The sequence below is a fragment of the Camponotus floridanus genome, unplaced genomic scaffold, assembly GCF_003227725.1.
Source record: "Camponotus floridanus strain SB8 unplaced genomic scaffold, Cflo_v7.5 scaffold41, whole genome shotgun sequence".
Lineage (NCBI taxonomy): Eukaryota > Metazoa > Arthropoda > Insecta > Hymenoptera > Formicidae > Camponotus > Camponotus floridanus.
In genome coordinates, this window is record NW_020229559.1 from 734,973 (window position 1) to 754,944 (window position 19,972).

The 19,972-nt window shown below is 26.9% G+C and overlaps 3 protein-coding genes across 3 annotated transcripts; 2 read left to right on the forward strand and 1 right to left on the reverse strand.

Annotated features, from left to right (window-relative positions):
* Positions 1 to 2,748: 2,748 nt before the first annotated feature.
* LOC105258837 (cardioactive peptide-like) lies at positions 2,749 to 5,673 on the forward strand. Its single transcript, XM_011270369.1, has 4 exons — positions 2,749 to 2,912; positions 4,634 to 4,711; positions 5,091 to 5,169; positions 5,414 to 5,673. Exons 1-4 carry the CDS (start codon positions 2,907 to 2,909, stop codon positions 5,617 to 5,619), a joined length of 369 nt encoding a protein of 122 aa, XP_011268671.1. The 5' UTR covers positions 2,749 to 2,906; the 3' UTR covers positions 5,620 to 5,673.
* Positions 5,674 to 6,430: 757 nt separating this feature from the next.
* LOC105258848 (TNF receptor-associated factor 6) lies at positions 6,431 to 11,018 on the reverse strand. The gene is made up of 5 exons (XM_011270384.3): positions 10,858 to 11,018; positions 10,068 to 10,202; positions 9,421 to 9,642; positions 7,299 to 7,543; positions 6,431 to 6,718 (listed from the first exon to the last, which is right to left on the reverse strand). Exons 1-5 carry the CDS (start codon positions 10,946 to 10,948, stop codon positions 6,464 to 6,466), a joined length of 948 nt encoding a protein of 315 aa, XP_011268686.1. The 5' UTR covers positions 10,949 to 11,018; the 3' UTR covers positions 6,431 to 6,463.
* Positions 11,019 to 17,251: 6,233 nt separating this feature from the next.
* On the forward strand, positions 17,252 to 19,782 carry LOC105258838 (secretory carrier-associated membrane protein 5). The gene is made up of 8 exons (XM_011270371.3): positions 17,252 to 17,474; positions 18,053 to 18,316; positions 18,415 to 18,478; positions 18,576 to 18,704; positions 18,788 to 18,944; positions 19,022 to 19,123; positions 19,210 to 19,336; positions 19,414 to 19,782. Exons 1-8 carry the CDS (start codon positions 17,418 to 17,420, stop codon positions 19,573 to 19,575), a joined length of 1,062 nt encoding a protein of 353 aa, XP_011268673.2. The 5' UTR covers positions 17,252 to 17,417; the 3' UTR covers positions 19,576 to 19,782.
* The last annotated feature ends 190 nt before the right edge of the window (positions 19,783 to 19,972 follow it).

Sequence of the window (19,972 nt, forward strand, 5' to 3'; positions counted from 1 at the left end):
AATTAAGTATTAAGAGAAATTCTTTTTAAAATAATTTATGAATATGTAAATATATTATAGATATGTGATTGCGAAATGAATAATATTGTCAGACAGTTATGAAATTTAACTTGTTCTTAAACTCTTTTGCAGTTTTCGAATATTTATCGTCGCGACAGATAAGTATGTAATCGAAAATTTTAGCGAAAGAAAAATAAGAAATAATGGACAACCACTGGCGAACTAGGTTGAACGATCTAATCGTAACTCAGCGGGCTCTGATGTGGGAACGATGTAAGTACTTAAGCTTGACTGTTTTTTCTATGATTTTTACATGAGGACTCTTACCCGGTCGACTTGTTATAGTTAGACTGACTTTGCTTCCTGGCATCGATTTAATCTACATTAATCCTCAGTTCCGATTATTTCACTTTTGATCTATTTTGCATAGTTTTTATTTGTCCAAGTTTTTATTTATTGTTATCAAATATTCGATAAACTATAATATGAAACGTTAGAAGGAAGTATACATTAATAATGCATTTACATTGATGATTCAGCGTTCATACAAGATTCAAGTAAAACGTTTATTATTTTGCTTATGAAAATTGAGATATTAAATATGCTTTTTTTTTATTTTTAATTTGCATCTAATTATCTAGAAATCTAAAAAATATACAAATCAATATATCATACAGAAATATATATTTATATGTGTGTGTAAAATATATATGTAATTATATTATATATATACAACTATTAAAATATAATTATTTGTAAAATGCTATTTATAAAATTTATGTAACGAAATCTCTATGTAACCATTTTTGTTTATGATGTAGTGTATATTATGTATGTTGCAGTAATGTTGGTACAGCGTGGACAGAGTTGATTCAATTTTAAAAATTCGTAGACTAATATTTCACTTTAGCGTTAATTTTTCGTGTATGAAAGAGTGACTTTATTTATAATGTTGTTTATACGCATACATGATGCGTATAAACCTCATTTCAACCGCTTTAAATTTTAATAATCTCTTTGATAATTTTGAGTGAATTTTTGTGAACGAAATGTTTTTGCTTTAAAGGAAGTCGTTATTTGTAATGCTGTAAAGGAAGTCGTTATTTGTAATGCAATTTTTTCACAATTCATTAAGCATTTTCTCACAACACATTAAGTATTTTCGTAATTACATATAAAATTAAAATTGTATTAATGCAATGTGTTCACTTGAATATGTAAATGAAAAATAAGATTTTGTTATTTGCTCATGTGTGTAAAATTTCATGTGAAAAATGCTTTCTTCTAAATGCTCAATTCAAATCTATTAATATTTCAAATTTTTTAAAATGTATTGATTCTAAATTGGTCAAAAAATTTGATATTTAATTCAATTAGAACAAATATATTATATATTTTATATTAAGTATTTACGCTTAATAAAACGTTGACCGTGAAAAATAAATTAAAAATAGAAATGCGATTGAGATTAAAATTGATTAAATAAAAAAATAGGAAACAAATTCAAGAAAAATGATATTTCAACATGGTATAGTAATAAAGTTTAAAAACGTAATATTTTGAAATAACGTTCCAAATTAAATTATATTTCGAAATAATTAATACGTTATATTTATACTGACGCATGTTATGTACTCTCAACAATTTATTTGTACAATACATACATCGATTTTTATTTTGTACATTCTTTCAATATATAATCCAATTTCTATAGAGTATGCGCTATATGAAAAAAAAATTTATCAATCGTTATTGTATTACAACAGATTTAGATGCCGTGTATTAAATTGTTTTATGATCTGCAATTATATAATATCAAAACGAAGTGCGAGAACAAAAATTCCTTCATAGACAATACACAGTAAAATAGTAGGATGCCAATATATTATTGAAATTTCCGTTGAAATTTCATGTGACCTATGACAATTTATGATCCGTGAATCTTAAGGAGCAACATGTATTGGATCTGTCTAAGGAATTGCATAAGATGCATATTCCGTGAATAGTCACGAAGTCATAGTTATAATCTATATATAGCGAAAATTATGAACTAAGAGAGTTATGCAAATATATCTTCTAACAAGAAAAATGAAAAATAATTTAATATTTTCCGATAAATATCAGAATTTACATATTTTTCTACAGAAAAAATACTTTTTTTCCCTTTCTTTTTTTCTCTATCTCTTAGAAAAGAATAAGATAGCTTACAATTAGATGCAGCTAATTATTTAATGATTACATGCATTAGAAAATCAAAATAAAAATTTAATTTAGTTACATATATTTTTTCTTAAAGAGAAAATGAGAGAAAGAGAAAGAGAGAGAGAGAGAGAGAGAGAGAGAGAGAGAGAGAGTTTTCATATTTTAAAAATTATCATATTTTGATAATTAAGAAATAACCATTATTATATATTAATACTACATATTTTATCTTTCTTTTTCTGTAGTTTTTAACTGTGTTTCTGTGCAAAATTTTTGTGTGTATTCCTAACATAATTCAACAATCAAAAAGGAAGATTTTTCCCTCGGAAGGATAAGTTAAAAAAGTCACCTACGAAGTTTAAATGCATCCTTGGTAAAGGACAGTATTTTGAGATATGAAATATCGTCGCCCGCGCATTTGCGGTCATGCGTTCTTCAGACTTGCATTCATCCCCATGGCGTTTATCGCAATGGAGGGGTTAACGGGGTTTGTATTTGAAGAGCAGCCGCGCGATTTTGCTCCTCAATCGAGAGAGAGAAGCCACGGCTTCAACCGCGCGTGACAACTTTTGCAAATAAACGTGGAATCCGTATTGATAGTAAATTAAGAACGTATTTATTGTCGAAAAGGTATCACTCCAGAGGTGCGCTTCAGACTATTGCATACCAAAATTTCAAAAACTTCTCAACTAAAAAATCTCGATATGAAGGTAATGTATATATTTCCTTCTCGTAAAAATATATAAATTATTAAATTTGATTTTACATATATAGTGATTGATTTTATACAATTTTGTTGTCTATTCTTAGAAATATAATATAATATATTTTAATAAAAAAATGTGTGTCATAATTCTTCAGATTTTAATATATTTATAATTTTTTAAATATATATAATATTTCTTTAGAAATATATATTTTATATTAATGTATATATAAATTAAAATGCATATATCTAAATATTTATATCAATTTATTTCTTTACGAAGATTCTACAAAATGTTTTCTGTTATAAAATTTTATTTCTTTTTGTTATAGATTTTTATTATAAAATGTGTAGAAAATATAGAATTTAATATATATATTTTTAAAGTAGATTTTATATAAATGATACAAAATCTGATGATAGATCTGGTAATAATACGTTTATATAAAAAATGCACATACACATAGTATGTACAAAATAACTTACAATAAATTAGAATAGGTTTATTATTTCATGTTTTTGCAAATGCCTGCAGTTTTTTTAATTACTAAAGTTATTATTTTATATATATATATATTTTTTATATGTATATATAAATTTAAACACTTATATGCAATAGCATCTGATTATTTTAATTAAATATATAGATTTAAATGCATAATAATGCAATAATAATTGTTTTCTTATCGAATATAAATTTTTATATAAAATAATAATATATATCAACTTTAATATAAAAGATCTTTTCAATTAAAACGACTAAGGAAGATATGTTAAATTTTAAATATGTAGATAAATAGTAGACAAAAAAAAAGAGATAAATTTTTTTCGAATAATTAAAAAAAAGTTATATTTTTTAATGGAAAATCTAATTTGTAACTATTACATTTAATATTATTTTCGAAAAGTTATAAAATGTGTAGAAAATATAGAATTTAATATATATTTTTTTAAAGTAGATTTTATACAAATGATACAAAATCTGATGATAGATCTGGTAATAATACGTTTATATAAAAAATGCACATACACATAGTATGTACAAAATAACTTACAATAAATTAGAATAGGTTTATTAATAATATAAATTATATATAATATATAAATTTATAAATAATATAAATATACTTTAATAATATTGTAATTAAAACAACATTATGCTGATTAAAAATATGCAAATATTTGAACGTAACTGCTGTAATATATTATTAGAATAATGTTTAACATATGGCTATGTGTGTTGCGCGCGACGCTTCCACTATAAAATTATAAAGATTTCCAAAAATTTTTAAAAGAACAACAATATCGAATATACTATTAATAATGATTTAAATTATACTTTATTTTGTCATTTTCATATTATACAAATCGATTGCTGAGAAATTTGCTTGAACTACATTAAAATATATGTTTATGCGAGGAAAATCATTATTGATTGTTTTTGTTAAGTTAATTAAAGGAAATCGAGTGTGTTTTGTACGGCGTGACAAATAATGTCATAACTTCGCTAATTATTAATTAAACATTGTGTAAATTGATCTAGAATACTTAAGCAGCTTAACAGTCGGATTTACGGACTCTATGCAATGCTTATATAACGTAAATATTTGCAAACGATTTATATAAATGTACCGCTTATTTCATTATTTTTATTATATTTACAATATTATTATAAAAAATATAGAAATAGTTTTGCATTTGTTGACTCCTTCTTTTGTTCCACAGATTACTGAATATCTTTGTTGTATGCTGGCTTGCATGTCTCTACTGCAGATGGTAAATACTGAAGTTTCGAAAGAAAAGGTAAGACAGATTTTAACGAATTTGTATTTGTTCAGTGCATTTTATAAAAATATATTCCTCTTTTAACCAATTATTATCAGAATTATCAGAATTATCAGAATTATCAGAAAAATTTTTTAAATTTTGTAAAATATGACAGAAATATTACCAGATTGTAAAATATGACAAAATTGTTATTAATTTATATAATTATTTTGTAAAATATGACAGAATTAGAAAGTGCTAGAGTGTATTCTTGTTTATATCTTCAAGATGTAAAATATGCATCTCTTGGACACAAATTATTTAATAGAATCTATCCATATTTGAGGATTACTCAAATTTCACATTTTGAAAGAAAAAACATCTCTAAGAATGCAATTGATACAATTCATTTTAGTTCGAACGACAGCTTCTAGACGCCCTTATGATGGAGAATACAATGAAGCCAAAGAGACCGTTTTGCAATGCTTTTACGGGTAAGACGTAATTCCAATTTTTTAGCAATTAATATTAATTTACAAATATTATAAAAAAATTTTTGTGTACGTAGCATAACACAAATATACTGTAATATTAAATATTTTCCAACAATTAAAACTTTTTTGCTAGTTTCTATATGAAAATAGTTGTTTTGAAAATAGAATAAATTATAAAACCGCATATGCTTTTAAACTATAATAAATAAAATTTTAGTAATTGAGTATTTTCGGTCTCTCGTAGGATGTGGCAGATATGTTTCAGAAGAAAAAAGAGAAGAAAAGAAAGAACCACGTATTTCTACGTTGCTTCATTTACTCAGAACACTCCTGAATACCTCTAAGCAAAACACTTGGAACACAATTGATCGTGAGAATTATCAATTGCAACAGATGCCACAAGTTTATGTCTCGAATCGAATGCCTCTACGTGACAGACAGGAAAGTTAATTTTGACGAATACAACTTGACGTTCGAGTGTCGCCAGTATTTCTCTAACACAAATGGGACTATATAGATATTTTTATTTTTAATGTATATTATTTGTTAATATTCACTACAATATCAATATCAAATATATAATATAAAAATTATGTTAAAATAATATCATTTAATTTTATATAACTAAAATTAAAAAAATTATCTTTTTTTAAACTCTCGAAAACATGAATGTGATTATATTTCTTTGCAGGGTTTTATTATATCCCTTTGTTTTGCTTTTATTTACTTACGACATTTATATCTCGATATGGCTTAATACTTATTATATTTATTTTCATTTATGGTTTCTAGTCATAATTAAACAAATGTAAATGAAAGAATTATTATAATTATGTGACTACACTTTTTAAATTTTTCCTACAACTTTTAGGAGAATTTCATTGCTACAAACGTAATGTCCATGAAAATATATAAACATAAATATATAAACCAAAATATGGATGCTAGTTAGAATAGAATTAGGAATCTTTATTATAAATATTTATTTATTTATAGAAGTCTTTATAATGATTATACATTTATTTGTATGTACCTTATCTCTTTAAATAGCAGAATCTTAATTAATTTATTGTTAGTAAATCAGACATTTCTTAAATAATTGTTAAATTGGATCTGATTTGTATTCAATAAATCCTATGAAACCTGTTATCTAGATAATTAATATTTAAAATAACGATTAATTTATTTTTTCTTTCTAGTTTTTTAAAATAAATTATAATATATATTTTTTTAATAATAACAGAGCATATATTTATTGCATAACAAATGTTATTTTCTGACAATTAGCTTTATCTCAAATAATATGCAGATAAATATTAAGTTTTATTAGCACACTTCCATTCCACATGTATCTTGTATTTCTTAAATATCGTTGAAATATGAATGGTTTTGATCGAATAATATGTCTGGAGATACTCAGTCCGACACATTCTGGATTATCTGCCTTTCTCGCAGGCCTACCCCAGAAATTTTCAGTGCAAAGTGTAGCCGGATCCCAAATTCGAGATCGTCGATCTTCGCGTATGTCCTCCAGAGAATGATCCAAAACCTATCGAGCATTATATCGATAATCGCATTTAATTAATTAATTTTATTATATTATTATTATATATTATAATTAATTTTATTATATATTATTATTATATTTCTAGAGAATTATTATTGATTTCATATTTATTTCTTCAATAGTATGATTATTATTGAAGAAATAAAATTCTCATTATTTTAAATAAGAAAAATATTAAAAAATTATATATATTTCTTTACGTTCGAAAGTTATATAAGTATATGTAATCTGTAACATTTATAAATTCAATATAATAAAAAAACGTACGAAGTCATAACTTCTTTAACTTATTTTGAATTCGATTACATTAAAAAATTTTGTCCGAGCCCGTCCTTCGGTAGTCTTTCGTATGCAACCGTGATGAGGATTCAGTACGACATCTCAACGCAATTCTTCTTGTTTTTTCTCTATTGAGAGACTACCTGTCCGCAAACTCTTTCTCTTTTGTGCTTCGTGCAATTGCATTACCCATAATCCCTTGTGAAATTTTATTTTACTCGGGCACGTTAGATTTTTTTTTCCGAGTTCAACTTGGCACTTTCATTGTTATGCTTTTACATACCTCGAGGCGAATCCTGTGTGGAAAAGGCCATGTGAGAACGGCATCATAACGGCCATGTGTCAATCCGACTCCCACAAAAATCGTACCATCGGGAAAATATTTCGGCGTGATTTTCAGATACATGGCATAACTGTTTCGACCTACGTAAAAAGTAGGGCTACGCATCGAGCGGCCAGTTTGCCAGTTTATTAGCATTTCGTCAAAGTTTTTTACTTGCCAATAATAGACGAATGTATTTGCCGAACCTGTAGATAAGAGTTACTTATTAATTTTGAATTTTTACTTTTGATAGCCTTATATTAATGTAATATATTAATATAACATTTGACAGTATTTTCTTTAACTTTTATATAAAGATTTTTATGATATGTATTATCAAATATATATTTTTTAATGTATCTCTAAAGTTTTTCAACATCAAGAATTTTAATTGTGGAAATTTTAATTGTAAAGTTAACTAAAAAGTCCAAAATTGCTAAATTAAGACGAAAAAAATTAACTAAAGAAATTAACTAAGCTTCAAATAACAAAATCTTTTTTTTAGTAAATTTGAAATAAATTTTGCTTAACAATATAATTTAAGAAGTTTGACTATGGCAAATCATTAAGATTACAGGCTAATTTAAAATCAAATATCTTAAATATTAAACAATGACAATAATCAAATATTTTAAATATTAAAAATGAGAAATAAATAAATATTTTAAATTTGTATTTTTAAATATTAAACATTTAATCAGTTAAGCTATTAAGCTTTTACTAAAAAATCTATTTAAGATATTAAATTTTTTTATTAAATTGATATGCAACATGTGTGTGTGTTAATTTTGAAATAATTATATTCATAATACAAAAATAATTTTTTATAAAACGATATTGATCAATATAGTCGCAACCACACATGTTTATTCATGGATGTCATGGATATCAAATATATTAACAATTGAAATCTAACAATATAATTATTTAGTAGTAATTGTATTATGGCTTTTATATATTTCTCAGTGGATTACATAGTATTTTTACTATTTAAATGCAACAGAGAGATAATAACGCAGAGTTAATCGTATACTGCAACACGAAATAAATCTCGATATTTTGTTACACCATTCATTACGATTGAATTATGTTTATCCCGACTTTAGCTTTAGTTTTGTCACATGCGCGTTGGACAAGGTGAACTTTCCGCAACACGCCTCCAACAGATCCACATTTGCATGAAACCACATATCTCTTACATATAAATGCCTAGCTTAGATTCGAAAGTAACAATGCATATTATGCAAGAAATACAAGAATTCTACATACGTAAAATCCGTATTTTATTTTTAGTCATTATTCTAGAATGACATTTATGTTATACGTTGACGCATGCAAAATTAAAATATTATGTTTTGTAATTAATTTTAATTTTTTAGAAAGATTATACATTTTGATTATACATTTTGATTTTAATTAATTGATAAGCGACTGAAGATGAAGTTAATTTAGTTTTCCATGCTAAGCTTTTGGAATGTAATCAAATTACAAAAATTGCTTGTTTAGAATTCAGAATTTAATTCAAATTTTGATTATAACATTTTATATTAAATGTTAAATTTTACAATAAATGATAGTTTGATTTATAGTATATTTAAGAAAAATGTTGTTATAAATTTCTAATATGTGTAAATTGTTTGTTGTAAAGCTAATGTCAATAATTAATATAAAATATATAGAATAAATTAATATATAGAATAAAAGAATTTATTTTTGATTTTTTTGAGATATGTTATATTATACATTGCAGTAATTATAAAATTATTTTTTAGTCACCAAGTTTATTTGCGTACAGAACTAATATTACATACACATTCATATATATGTGTAGAATTCAATATGGTAGCAGAAGCACTTGCAAAGTTTTGAGAACTTTAGACTCACCAGTTGCTGAAGAACTACTTTGTGTTTAGCTAAGAGCATAAAGCTAACTTCAGACTACTGCTATTATAAACTATATATCAATAAACGCATGTTTTTCGTCATTAGAAATTTTCAAAAATTAATACATATATTGTAATAAACTTAATTTTTCTCTTTTTACAAATGTGTACTAAAATTAATTCATTGTAATTGCACTAACCATTTGATGTTGATAAATTTTGTATAGTATTGTTGAATTTATCGATTTCATCTTGTCTCGGTGATAAAAAATCATTGGATATTCCATCATAAAGATTAGTGTTTTGTATATTTTTTAGATAATTTGGCTGCTGCTCCAAAATGTTATAAAGTATCCATTTAATATCCGCAAGTTCCTTAATGAATTTTTTTTCTAATCTTGCAAACTTTTCATCCATTGCCTCTGGAAGCACATGTTTTTATAAATTAGTATTAACTTCCCGTGTGTACTAAGGGCAGAATTATCTTATTCTAATAAAAAAAATGTATTCCTTTCTAAAGTTCAATTTTCTGCATTGAGTAGAAAATATAATTATTTTTACTTAAATTATATAAAAATAATATAATTATTTTTACTTTTATTTTTGTTTAAATTGATTTTATTAAATTCCATAAGTTGAGACTCTTTCTATGTACAGTATTATTCTACATATTTTATTTTTTCTTTTTTATTTGATATCATATATTAAAACAAGCTTGGAAAATCGTAAAGATTGTAACACAATTCATAAAGTATATATATATATATATATATATATATATATATATATATATATTTAGTATATTAATCCAATAATATATTTAATATTGATTTTGACATTTACTTACTTGCCTTACACGCTCCGGTGAGCACTGTTGTAACAGTGGCACGTGCATTCGCGATCACATCTTCTGTTGTAATTTTACAAACAGTATGTTGCATTTCCGTGACATCGTCGTTGGTGACATTGGCCTCAATCACAGCTAAAAATTGCAGTAAGTTGCATGATCGCAGATAGATCTATATTTATTAGTAAGCAACACATAAAAAAAAGTAACTTAGTCAAAAAAATTTAATTAAAAAATGTTGTATATCGATAGAAATTTATGTTTTAAAATTACAAATATATGCATATTACAAATTTATGTATATTTTAAAATTAGAGATTGCAAACATCAAATTATTAAATATACCATATATTATTACTACTATTATTACTACTATTATTTTTCTTAACGTGTTTTTGTATTTTTTCTGTTTTTATTCACTTTTATTTTAAATTATTACGAATTAACTGATTAAGTTTTATTATTTGATATAAATGTATTGTTATATATTATGCATATACAATCTTTTCCATCTTAAAATTTGTACTCAAACCATTTTTTAATAAGATAAATATAAAGAAAATGTTTATAATAAAGAATATAATTGCTATTTATAATTATATTATCAAATTTTAATTTAACTTTGTAAATTTAAAATTGAATTAGTTGTTAATGTTAAAATTTTCTTTTAAAGTTTATAAGTCGGTTTATAACACAATAATAAGATTAAATTTTCAATAAAATCATGTTTCATCACATCGATTCTAATTGAAAAATGAAATAACTAAAATAAAAAATTTTTCGCACTTACGCATTTTTCGCAAAGATTCACTCAAACCACATATCATAGAGAATGCACCGAGATAAAACAATGTTATAAAGTAATGTATGGTTGTCGACATTTTATCGCAACATTATAAACAGAACGTTGTACCAAAATTAAAATGGTTCGACTCTGAACGACGATATGGCTTCGACTCACTTTTTTAAAAATAGATTTTATCTTTTTCCCATCCAATGAAAACGCAACGAAGAAAAGTTATGTAATGTAGAAAAAACATTTCATTAAATGTACGTTTAATAAAAATTAATTTTTATTATGTGACTTATATGTAGAATTGTATGTTTTCAATAATAATAGTTTGGTATAACATTTTTATGTTCAATATTTCAACTAATTTTTGTAAACACATTTTTAATTAAATAAATAAATATTTAAAATAAAATATATTTACTTAAAGAAAAAATTGAATAAATTATAAACAAAAAATTTTCTTTAATAAATGATTTATAAATTAAGAAGAAAAGAAAAATAAGTAAACAAATTGTTACATAAGAAATAAAATATTAAAAATGTAGAAAATGTATATGTACATATAGATTTATTTTCTCTCAATAAAAAGACAATAAATTAGAGCAGCCTTAAATTTCATTAAAGAATTGACTAATATATTAATTTTTAAATAATATTTTGAATTTATGATAATATATTATTTTTATATATTTGAATATTAAATTATTTTTTTATACATTTCTAATAAAATAATTGAGATAAATTGGTAAGTTAATATTTAAAAAAATGCACATCTTTTTGTTTTAAATTAAATAATTTATGCAAATAGTATTTATACAAATTATAAATTACTTTTGCAATTATACACACACACACACACACACACACACACACACACACACACACACACACACACACACACACACACACACACACACACACACACACACACACACACACACACACATATATATATATATATATGCACGAATTAATTAAAAAATATAAGCATGTTTAATATTCTATGATGATTTTCCATTTTCACTTATAGAATCTCTAACAATTCTTTTTTCAGCATGAAGGCAAATGTCACATTAAAATTATTCCTACTTTGTTCAATGCATATTTGATTGTTATAATCCGACCATGAAGTAAGAGTAGGAAGATGTAACTACATAGATTATTGAAGATTAAAGATTGTTGCATATGTGAAATGGAAAAGATTTAAATAATTTAAATAACATGAATAAGAAAACTAGCGTCTACGAACTACAGCGGATGGTAATGCCTAAAAATTCTTTTTAATTGTACACGAAATTTAAACGAAAACACGGCATATGCATATATTTTACTTGGTGCAATTAACCAAGATATAGATTCTCATTTTTAAGAAATTCTATAAAATCCTCTTTACCTGAAGAGACATAGATGAGAAAAATATCGGGGCGAAGTCGCTGAATCGGGAATCGAACCCGAGTCTTTTGCTTGCCGGGCGACTGCTCTTACCACTGAGCTATTCAGCCCTACATTGTGTATATATATATATATATACATATATATATATATATATATATATATATATGTATATTATAATATAGTACAAAATGAAAAAATTTAATTATATTAGATTGTAGTATTTGAATTTTCTGCGCATTATAATAAGTTTTGTAATAGTGTTCAATAGATTATAATTAGAATTTTGTTAATAGTAACTAATATCTTTTGTCATATCTAAAAATCTGTACATATACATATATATATATATATATATATATATATATTCATTTTGTCTACAATAATTTTTTGCGGAGTATTAACATCATATATAAGAATTTTGTCTACAATAATTTTTTGCCGAGTATTAACATCATATATAAGAAGTATTGGTTTATTTTCAAAATTGTATTACTCGGTCAAAAAAAATCGTAGGAAAATTTAAAAAAAGCGTTTTGTATACAAAATGTTGAAGTTTGTGGAATTTGAGTTGAATTTCTTGAGAAAAATTTTTTTTATTAAGTTGAAGCGTGTTAAAAATACATAATTTTAAAGAATTAAACAGTGTGTTCTTTCTTAAAGCGCAGAATAAGGAAGATAAAAAAAATTTAAAAACCACCAACTGCGCGTAAAAGTTGAAACTTCAAGCTTCAAATTGCTTTTTTAACTTTTTGTCTACGATTTTTCGACGAGCTTATAGATAGAAATATTCTTAGCATAAAAATGTTTCAAAATATAAACAGGAAACAAGAGTGATTTTTATTTATATTAAATAATTCTAATATTAAAGATAATACAAAGAAAACAAAAGCTGTATGCATTTTTTTGAGAATTTAATATTTCAATTTTAATTATACCTTTTCTATTGTACGTCCCCTAAAAAATGATCATATCTTTCTAATATGCTTTCTCCAGAGCAGCTATATATCTAAAAGCAGTTTCATCATATTTTTCTTTACAATGTTTCGTTAATAAGTGATTCTATTTTGTCATTGTCCATTATTGTGATATAAATACCTTCCACGTAATGTATTTGTACTACACTTTCGATAATCTAAAAATATCTTTTATTTATAAAAATAATCTTAAAAATGACAAATTATTACGCTCTAATCAAATTTACTTTATGTAGACTATAATCCTTTTTAGCAAAAGTGATAGGCGTAAGCGTGGGTTTTAATAAGATTATAGATGATTTCAGACGTGGCAATAATGTTATATTATAATCTTGTATAGCGATTATATGGTCATAAAACGTCGAACATAAAAGTTTCTGATTTTCAACAGTTAATACATTGATATCCTTCGAAAAGCGAGCAGTAATTCTAATTTTTCTTCCCACGTATTGCATTTAATTAGATCTAATGCAAACTATAAGTAATATTGTATTAGTGCAACAAAATGATGATAACAAAATGGCAATCTGCATTTTAAACTGAGAAAATAATATCCTTATATTATGTTATTTCATATAATCTAAATTACAAACGAAAGAAATTTTACAAAACTTTTGTAATTTAGATTATATAAAAGAATATAATAAAAAATTTAGTCTATTTTATAATTTTAAAGCATATGCTAACAAATTATTTCATAATTTTTCCTCTCATTCTATTAACTATATGCTATTCTATTATAAATAATAAACATCTATAAACAATTAAATAAATAACTTTTGCAATAAAATTATTTATTTAATTAAGATATAATATATTTTTAATAATTGCCCAAAAATCATAATATATTTAAATAACTGACTAATCATTTCATTGTTAGAGTCAAGATATAATTTTATTAAATGAAGTAAAATGTTGTTGTAGCTTTTGCTACAAAATAGTCACAAAAAATCGCTATCTCTTTTTAATAATTTAAGGCTTTTTAAGGCTTAAAGTGTTTCTCTATATTTTTTGTAGAGTATTATTTAATGACTATGTTAAAACTCTATTCAGAAACTAACTTCGAAAATATAATAGTATATCTTCAATCAGGTGTTCATACACAATTATGAATAAAATAATTAATGCTAACAATTGAAACTTTTTAGAAAATAAAAGATAATAATCAAAATTGAATAATTATAATATAATAAATCTCCTATACAAAAATCGATTTTTTATATGTTGTATAAGAATGGATTTAAGTAAAAAATATTTGTAATTGTGTGTAAAATTTTTTTTGTATTTTTGACTTTCTGATTAAAGTTTTCTCTAAATATTTCATAAGATATAAAAATAACTTAATAGTGCAAAATTAACATTGCAAAAGATATAGATAGATTTTTTGTATGATATTTTGCGCGTGAAAATCTAAGTACACTTTTCACTAAGCAACTATGTAATAATACGTAATAATATGTAATAATGAATAAAATAATTAATACTGCTAAAAATAAATTCTTTAGAAAATAAAAGATTATGTTAAAACTGTCAGAAAAATTATAATAGAATAGAGATAACTATTTTAGAAATCAATATTTTGTATCATCTTGCTCTATAACAATACTTTTCAACTACTTTTAAGCTATCACATGATTGTAATAAAAATTCTTGAGAATAATAAAGAAAATATTTTCTCAAATATAAATAAACATTTAAATAATTTCTTTTTTGTAAATACTCTAAGAAAGCAAGTTAATAATTTTAAAAATAGAACAGTTAAATATAATAATTGAATATATTAAATAGAGTAAACAAGGAGCAATTATTCTACCAAAAGATCATTAGAAAATATTGGTTAAACTCTTTAATACACAATTGTAAGCAATAGAATTGTTATATTATATTCAAATATTCCCGCCATTGTCGTTGACCTACTAGTTCTAACAGGCAGCCAATAGGTGAAGACGTCGTCACTTATAAAATGATTAATTTATTAATTTTTAATAAAAAATGCAATAAATCATTAAAAGTCATGATGTAGCAATAAACAGCAATTAAGGAATAACTGTTTTATATTAAACATAATTGCAAAAAATTATTAAAAATATATTTTTCAATGAAAATTATTACTTTTACGTTTTTTGTAAATATTAAAAAAATATATTAATTTTGAAAACAGAACAATTGTTGATTCTGATAGAGCAATTAAAGAGTAATCACATTGAGCTATTGTTCATTAAAAACTTTGTGCTATTTCCAATTTATTTTTGGCCGCTAACTCCCATAAAGGTGCAATTTCATTGACGCTAGAAACCAGCGGCAAATTAAAATCACTAGACTTTCTCTAGATATGGCGTCAATAAAATAAAGTTCAAACAGTTTCAACTTTTTCAGTGTGTAAAGCGGCCTTTTCATTGACGCTACTTTTTAGCGTCAATGAAATTGCACCTTAACAGTTGGCAGCCCTACGAGATAGGCTGTGCAGCACTGCGCGTATATAAAATAAATTTGAAATCGCTTCTAGCCTAACCATCTTCACGCGATCGACTTTATTTGAATTGCACGGCATCGCATCGAATTATGATGCGGCGTCGATTTGTTCGAACGTAATTCGGGACATCGCGATGCTGTATAAGCGTCGAATGAGCATGAATTGTCACGCAAATATGATAAATCACATCTACTCACCGTTCACCGGCTGTTCCACAGGCCGCTCCACTCGCTCGCCTCGGGACGTCCCATTCCGATCTTGATGCACACGATATCATCAACGCGAATGCGTGACACTTTATTCGGCACTCCCGATATTCGCTCGCATCCGATAATCATCATCAAGGGCGCAAATAACGCGACGCGACTTCGCTCCATCTTCGCGATCGCGCTATCACTGAACTGTGAAAAATAGCTGTCGCGCACTTTCACCAACATATTATGAAAGTCGCGCGATCATCCTTGGACACTTTCGACGCTCTTTCACTCGCGATATTCGTTTAAAAACGGTTAAAAGACGCGAAAAATGCGGACGTACGACGATCCGTGTAACTGCGTATGACTCCGATTCACGTATGACGCGTATGACGTAGCAGTGACGCGCTAACATGGCGGCCGAACCAGTGCGCATTCGTTTCTGCGCAGAAACGAATGCGCACTGGTTCGGCCGCCATGTTAGCGCGTCACTGCTACGTCATACGCGTCATACGTGAATCGGAGTCATACGCAGTTACACGGATCGTCGTACGTCCGCATTTTTCGCGTCTTTTAACCGTTTTTAAACGAATATCGCGAGTGAAAGAGCGTCGAAAGTGTCCAAGGATGATCGCGCGACTTTCATAATATGTTGGTGAAAGTGCGCGACAGCTATTTTTCACAGTTCAGTGATAGCGCGATCGCGAAGATGGAGCGAAGTCGCGTCGCGTTATTTGCGCCCTTGATGATGATTATCGGATGCGAGCGAATATCGGGAGTGCCGAATAAAGTGTCACGCATTCGCGTTGATGATATCGTGTGCATCAAGATCGGAATGGGACGTCCCGAGGCGAGCGAGTGGAGCGGCCTGTGGAACAGCCGGTGAACGGTGAGTAGATGTGATTTATCATATTTGCGTGACAATTCGTGCTCATTCGACGCTTATACAGTATCGCGATGTCCCGAATTACGTTCGAACAAATCGGCGCCGCCATCATAATTCGATGCGATGCCGTGCAATTCAAATAAAGTCGATCGCGTGAAGATGGTTAGGCTAGAAGCGATTTCAAATTTATTTTATATACGCGCAGTGCTGCACAGCCTATCCCGTAGGGTTGCCAACTGTTAAGGTGCAATTTCATTGACGCTAAAAAGTAGCGTCAATGAAAAGGCCGCTTTACACACTGAAAAAGTTGAAACTGTTTGAACTTTATTTTATTGACGCCATATCTAGAGAAAGTCTAGTGATTTTAATTTGCCGCTGGTTTCTAGCGTCAATGAAATTGCACCTTAAGATTGACCGTCTTTAATAGTACTTTGTCGGTGTCTCTAGTAATAGGTAAGTAGGTTGGTAGCAATAGATGTCATTTCGAGATGAATGAGTGCAGTCGGTGTTATCGTACATAACTGACTGATCATGGCACATTGGTTTTAGGTAGATTTAGATAAGATTAATCAGCATATTGAAATCGTACGAATTCTGTGCGTTTTGACCGTATATCGCAGGAACAAGGACAAAGGATGTCCGGCTTCGACGAGAATCCCTTCGGGGAGCCCACGATCAACGATCCCTTCTCGGTAAGTAGCCTGTGCGTGTCAAACAGAATGACGGAACACGCAACTCCGTTCTCCAATATTGCTTGCGTATCTGTCAAAATTTGTCGATCCGTCTCGCCGATATTTTTTTTCATCGTCTACTTCAGGAAAGGTTAATCACAATCTATCGGACGATACGTGACACCTACCTAAAATTCGATTTATAATTATTGATTGTCATTCTAATGTTGGCAAAAATATCTTTTTGCGCCTTTATATTAATAATTTTTTTTTTTCCGTTATCAGACAATTGATAATTTTTTTATCGCAAAATCTAACTGTGTCATGTTTCTACTTTATATTGTATATGATACTGTATTATTTTACATGCAATTTTGTAATAAGATATATTATCCTATTATTTTTCTTTAGAAATTTTAAGTGCGATCTATAAAAATGTGCCTTCTAATAGTAATCTATTATAGCATATCCTATTTTGTATTTTGGAAAATATGTAAAACATAATTTCATATTTAAATGTAATACAAAAAGAGAATACATTAAGATAAAACAAGAGATAAGAAATATAATTAATAGATGTGTATTAACATGAATAATAGGATCCAGCAATACGAAGAGCAGTAACTTCTACACCTGCTAGTAGAGGTCTTGAAGATTATAATCCTTTTGCTGAGCAAGGTACTCAAGGGACTACACAAGTCAGAGGAGCGGTGAATCCGCCGATTTATGGTGGAGTTGGTGCAACGCAACAACCAGCCACACTTCAACCTACTAATCAAGAAGCACCTCCTCCTGCATATGCTCGCACTCCCCAGCAAACAGTCAATACAGCGCTTGGAAGTTCTTTGTCACCTTCGTCAGATGTAAATTTACACTGAAATTTAATGTTTCTATGCAATTTTTTTTATAAAACTTTGAAAGTGTTTTATGACAAGATAGAGAATATATTTATATATTTTAGCAACGAGCTGAACCAGAATGGAAAGCCAGAGCAGAAGAAGAATTAAGAAATACTCCTTACTACCGTTAGTTTATCATTTGTATTATAATTACAATTCTCAGTTTAAATAATATCATTTTTTATATAAGTAAAGATATTTATTGAAATTCTTGATATCACAGCAAGGCGAAATAATTGGCCACCACTACCAGACAAATGTTGTTTCCAACCATGCTTTTATCAAGATATTGATGTAGAAATTCACACTGATTTTCAAAAAATAGTGAGACAATTATATTATCTTTGGATGTGTAAGTTTAATTTGTAAACAATATTAATATGTTTAGTTATTAATGTCATATGTGTATTGAATATTTAATAATATTGTTTATAGTTCATGGATGGGTCCTGCTAATGAATGTAATTGGAGGATTTGTTTTGATGCTTTGTGACGAGGGTTTCTCAGTATTTGGTCTAGCAATCCTGTATCTTATACTCTTTACTCCATTTTCCTTCATGTGTTGGTTTCGACCAGCGTACAGGGCTTTCAAGTAAATTTTATTTGATATCACAAGAATCAAACAAAGCATAAGAATTAGAAAAATAAATCGTCACTTTAATTTTTCAGGAATGACAGCTCTTTCAACTTTATGGTCTTTTTCTTCGTCTTCTTCTTTCAACTTATTGTGACAAGTATACAGGCTATAGGTATTCCCGGTGCTGGAACTTGGTAATATATATTTTTTGATTACATTTCAGTTTTATACATATGTAAATACTTGTATGCTAATATAAATTGCATCTTTTATATTGTAGTGGTCTAATAACAGCGATTAAGATGTTGGATTCGACGGCCAAAGGTATTTTTATTGGTCTCCTCATGCTCTTCATTGCTATTTGCTTTCTTCTTGCTGCAGGTGGTGATCTCTTACTGCTCAGTAAGGTATAGTACGTTTATTGAAAAATTGAATACTAATTTATTGATTTCAATGAAGCACAAATGAAATTATATATTTATAGATTCATCGTATTTATCGTAATTCTGATGCGAGTGTTACAAAGGCACAGCAAGAGTTTGCTACAACATTTTTGCGAAACGAGCATGTGCAAAACGTTGCGAGCAATGCTGCGGCAAGTGCAATTCGTTCACAAATGGCTAATGCTAGCCAGCCACGTTATTAATTAAATAACTATCATTTATTTGTTCTTCAGATATACACTATATTCTGGCTTTATCATTCAAATAAGTGGATAGATCTCATTAGTTCCACTGTTTACAGATTATGCAAAATAACCATAGAAATGCAGTGTATTTACAAAACTTATTCTTACAATGAATCACTGTAATATACGAAAATTGCTTCACGATTAAATTTATTCTCCGATGTATGTTGTATTAACATTAATTGTACAGTTATAGCAAATATTTAAAGTATTAATGGATATTCTAAAGAAATCTTTCAAAATTAATGTGTATTTAATTTTTTGTCTATTCATTATTGTATTTTATTTCCGTTTATATTTATGAGATCTAGAAATTAAATTACAATGATATGAGTGAGTTATTGATAATCATATC

Bases quoted from the DNA above. Each gene is read 5' to 3' on its own strand.
- LOC105258837 (XM_011270369.1), top strand. The intron at 4,712-5,090 runs GTAAGACAGATT...AATTCATTTTAG, and splicing joins CTGAAGTTTCGAAAGAAAAG to TTCGAACGACAGCTTCTAGA. The intron at 5,170-5,413 runs GTAAGACGTAAT...GGTCTCTCGTAG, and splicing joins GTTTTGCAATGCTTTTACGG to GATGTGGCAGATATGTTTCA.
- LOC105258838 (XM_011270371.3), top strand. From the start codon at position 17,418: ATGTCCGGCTTCGACGAGAATCCCTTCGGGGAGCCCACGATCAACGAT. The intron at 17,475-18,052 runs GTAAGTAGCCTG...CATGAATAATAG, and splicing joins CGATCAACGATCCCTTCTCG to GATCCAGCAATACGAAGAGC. The intron at 19,337-19,413 runs GTATAGTACGTT...ATATATTTATAG, and splicing joins ATCTCTTACTGCTCAGTAAG to ATTCATCGTATTTATCGTAA.
- LOC105258848 (XM_011270384.3), bottom strand. From the start codon at position 10,948: ATGTCGACAACCATACATTACTTTATAACATTGTTTTATCTCGGTGCA. The intron at 9,643-10,067 runs GTAAGTAAATGT...ATGTGCTTCCAG, and splicing joins CACCGGAGCGTGTAAGGCAA to AGGCAATGGATGAAAAGTTT. The intron at 7,544-9,420 runs GTTAGTGCAATT...TCTTATCTACAG, and splicing joins AAATTTATCAACATCAAATG to GTTCGGCAAATACATTCGTC.